Genomic DNA, 3688 nt, shown 5'->3' on the forward strand with positions numbered 1-3688 from the left:
TACCCACATTCCCCTTAATGAGGGGTAACTGGAGGCTCTTTACCTCTTCGCCTTCTCCTCCAGGGCTCAGGGTGAAGGCCAGCCTTTCCTTGATGGCCCTTGGGGTAGCAGCTCACACCTGTTCCTTTTCCTGGTTAAAAACAGGCTCAGAGTTATTTCCACTTGAATCTCTTGTCACTGGCAATTTTCATCTTCTTGGAAGCAGATGTGCTGAGGCGGATGCCCCCCCCAACCCCGAGTATAAATGGTTAGAATTTAATTGTATAAACACCTGTTGATGGAGCCCTGTGTTGGCTGAACAGGTATGAAGTTACGTGTTTCCTTTCCCTTTTTGTTTATTTTTTAGCCTGTGTTTTATCACAGCTCTGAATTTGTTGTCTGATTGCTAACTTCCAAACACTCTGAACCAGCTCCATCAGGGAGGAGAGGGGATTAGGGGAGGAGGAAAAAACTCACCCGCAGAGATCTCTGGAGCTTTCCCTAGAGAGTCAGAACACTTGGTTAACTGAGGATTATTCTGCTTTAACAACCATCCCTTGGGGTGTGAGCTGAGCAGGGGATGGCAATATTTCGTTTTAATGAAGGTGTTGGTGTTTCTCCACCGGCTTATCCTTCACAAGTGTTTTCTCCCCGGCTTTGGTGGCCCGCCCTGGAGTGCTCCCCTCTGCTGCCAGCATGCCCACCCAGCTGGAGATTGCCATGAACATCATGATTAGAACCTTCCACCGCTACTCCTGCAGGGAAGGAGACAGGTTCAAGCTCAACAAGGGGGAGCTGAAGATGCTCCTGCAGCGAGAGCTCACAGAATTCCTCTCGGTGAGTCTGGCTGTCCTCCCTGTTCAGGTGAGGGTGGAAGCTGTGCCCGTCCAGGGACAGCCTCTGTGAATACCGTCTCCTGGGCTCGGTCCACACCACGTAATTCCTATCAAGATTCTAAATACTGGGGAGCAAACACTAGGACCTTTGCTGTGTCTGTGGGCACGTACCCCTTTCCATGGTGTCTGGGGCGGGGTGTAGGGTTTCCAGGTGTTGGAAATTATATCTGAGGCTTTTGTCAATTATTCAATGCCCTAGTGCAGCAAAAGCACAGCTAGTTACACTTGGAGCTGTAGTTACACCAGTGACATGACCTGGGGCTCTATCCAGCTGTCTGCAAATGAGGAAATGTGATGTTTGGGGCCAGAAATGAAGTCAGGGGTACTGCATGCTGCGGTAGCGAATTTCCTAGTGAGTGATAAAGACCAGCAAGTTTGTCAGCCAAGAGCAAGTTGATTGGGACTGAGGCAAGAGATGTCTGGCCCGTGACCAGCTGAACAGCAAACAGATGTACATCTCAAAACAGCCAGGAGTGGACTAAATCCACAGGTGAAACCTTACAATGGAGTGTCTGGCGCCTACCCTGAGGAAAATGCTCACTCTGGTGTTTTTGGAGCTTTGGAGTTTTAGTACACATTGTAGCCTGCTGCTGCTGCTGCTGCTAAGTCAATTCAGTTGTGTCCGACTCTGTGCGACCCCATAGATGGCAGCCCACGAGGCTCCCCCGTCCCTGGGACTCTCCAGGCCAGAACACTGCAGTCGGTTGCCATTTCCTTCTCCAATGCATGAAAGTGAAAAGTGAAAGTGAAGTCGCTCAGTCATGTCTGACTCTTAGCGACCTCATGGACTGCAGCCCACCAGGCTCCTCCGTCCATGGGGTTTTCCAGGCAAGAGTACTGGAGCGGGGTGCCATTGCCTTCTACATTGTAGCCTGGCATGATGTTATTCTGTCCAAACGCTGTTTTAAGACAGTAGTAATTATGACAATCTTTTATCCCCACCCTCTATGGGAAAAATTTTTTAAAATTTAACATACAATACCTTTTTAGTAATTTTAGGAGTCCCCAAGAACATTTTTATTTTTCAAATTCAATTTGGCAACTGTCATGTAATATTTAGAATAAAAGACTCAGTAAGTGAAACTTGGCACATTGATTTATTCAAGTGAAATTTGTGATTGTTTTTGATTGAATTGATCAGTTCAATTTAAATGTCCAGCCGTTTAGTGGTTGGCAGCTAATAAGAGGACAATGGGGAATTCTTGGAGGAAATGAACTATACTTTGGGAAACATTTCTCATCAACCTCTAATTATAGGAAAAGTGGGTGCCACATAGCCCCATCCTTTCTGAACCTTGCTTTCCTCAATGGGCTCCTTGCTTTCCTTTCCACCAATAAAACGGAGTCATTCTTATAAGATCTACCCTTTATTGGGTGCCTCTGTTTTGTTTTGGAGAAGGCAATGGCACCCCGCTCCAGTACTCTTGCCTGGCAAATCCCATGAACGGAGGAGCCTGGTAGGTTGCAGTCCATGGGGTCGCTAAGAGTCGGACACGACTGAGTGACTTCACTTTCACTTTTCACTTTAATGCATTGGAGAAGGAAATGGCAACCCACTCCAGTGTTCTTGCCTGGAGAATCCCAGGGACGGGGGAGCCTGGTGGGCTGCCGTCTATGGGGTCCCACAGAGTCGGATACGACTGAAGCAACTTAGCAGCAGCAGCTGTTTTGTTTTGTGATACACAAAACAGGCTGTCGGATAATATATAATATGACATACTTATTGGGGACAATACTTGTACCAAAAAAGTATTCATTGTTCATCTGAATTCCACATTTGATTGGGTGTCCTGAATTTTTATTTGCTAAATCTAACCTGGTGCTAAGTGCTCATAAAAGTGTATTGAGATATTCCCTCAATTTGTAGGAGATATTATTCTCCTCATTTGATGAAAAAGGAACTATTAACATGTTAAGTGATTTGCTCCAAGTCTCATTGTTGGTAAATGGCAGTCACTCACGCTCCCTGGTTGGCTTCAAAGCTTCCTTCTTTTCATGTCCCCCCACACCCCCCGACAACTGTGCCTCCCCCGGTTCTGGCCCTCCACCTGTGCTATCTGGTAAATGCATTTTCAGCATCAGCAGCTCACTTTGATGTGTTGCTGTTTGCTCCTCTTGGTGTTTAGGTCTGAGGACTCTAGGGACTGGGGGCAGAGGCCCAGACTCACTTAGATATGTGCCCGAGTTCAAACACACCTGCAAATAAACTCTTGGAAATTGCTTTTGATGCTAAAAATGGAAATGAAGACTTTAACGTAGATAAAGGGAAGGGGTGATTTCAGTTGTCATGAACCTAAAAACCTGGGAGTTAGAAGTTTTCTTTTTCCTTTTAGTGCCAGAAGGATCCCGAGCTGGTTGATAAGATTATGCAGGACCTGGATGCCAACAAGGACAATGAAGTGGATTTTAATGAATTCGTAGTCATGGTGGCAGCTCTGACGGTCGCTTGTAATGACTACTTTGTAGAACAACTGAAGAAGAAAGGAAAGTAAAGACAAGTAGTAAGCTAATATAAAGGCAGAAATATATCCACAGTTACTTACTGTTCGTCTATTCCTTCCAGAGCCATAGTCACAGTAATGCCATTTATAGGTATAATATACATGTATTATAATCAGTTGCTAGGATTATTAGGTGATGTATACGTTAATAAATTGATTTTGAATAAATATTCCAAATCTTGTATGCCCTACTTGGAATTTTCCTATGTGTATGGAATTTTCCTATTTTTATTGAAGTCTAGTTGGCTTTCAATGTTGTTAGTTTGAGGTCTATATCAAAGTGACTCAGCTATATATATATATATGTGTGTG

At 45.0% G+C, this 3688-nt stretch overlaps 1 protein-coding gene across 1 annotated transcript; it reads left to right on the forward strand.

The window, feature by feature from the left end:
• The first annotated feature begins 675 nt into the window (after nucleotides 1-675).
• On the forward strand, nucleotides 676-3367 carry S100Z (S100 calcium binding protein Z). Its single transcript, NM_001192666.1, has 2 exons — nucleotides 676-816; nucleotides 3209-3367. The coding sequence occupies exons 1-2, from the start codon at nucleotides 676-678 to the stop codon at nucleotides 3365-3367; spliced, it is 300 nt and encodes a 99-aa protein (NP_001179595.1).
• Nucleotides 3368-3688: the final 321 nt, after the last annotated feature.

Source organism: Bos taurus, chromosome 10 (assembly GCF_002263795.3).
Source record: "Bos taurus isolate L1 Dominette 01449 registration number 42190680 breed Hereford chromosome 10, ARS-UCD2.0, whole genome shotgun sequence".
Taxonomy (NCBI): domain Eukaryota; kingdom Metazoa; phylum Chordata; class Mammalia; order Artiodactyla; family Bovidae; genus Bos; species Bos taurus.

Bases quoted from the DNA above. Each gene is read 5' to 3' on its own strand.
- S100Z (NM_001192666.1), top strand. From the start codon at position 676: ATGCCCACCCAGCTGGAGATTGCCATGAACATCATGATTAGAACCTTC. The intron at 817-3,208 runs GTGAGTCTGGCT...TTTTCCTTTTAG, and splicing joins AGCTCACAGAATTCCTCTCG to TGCCAGAAGGATCCCGAGCT.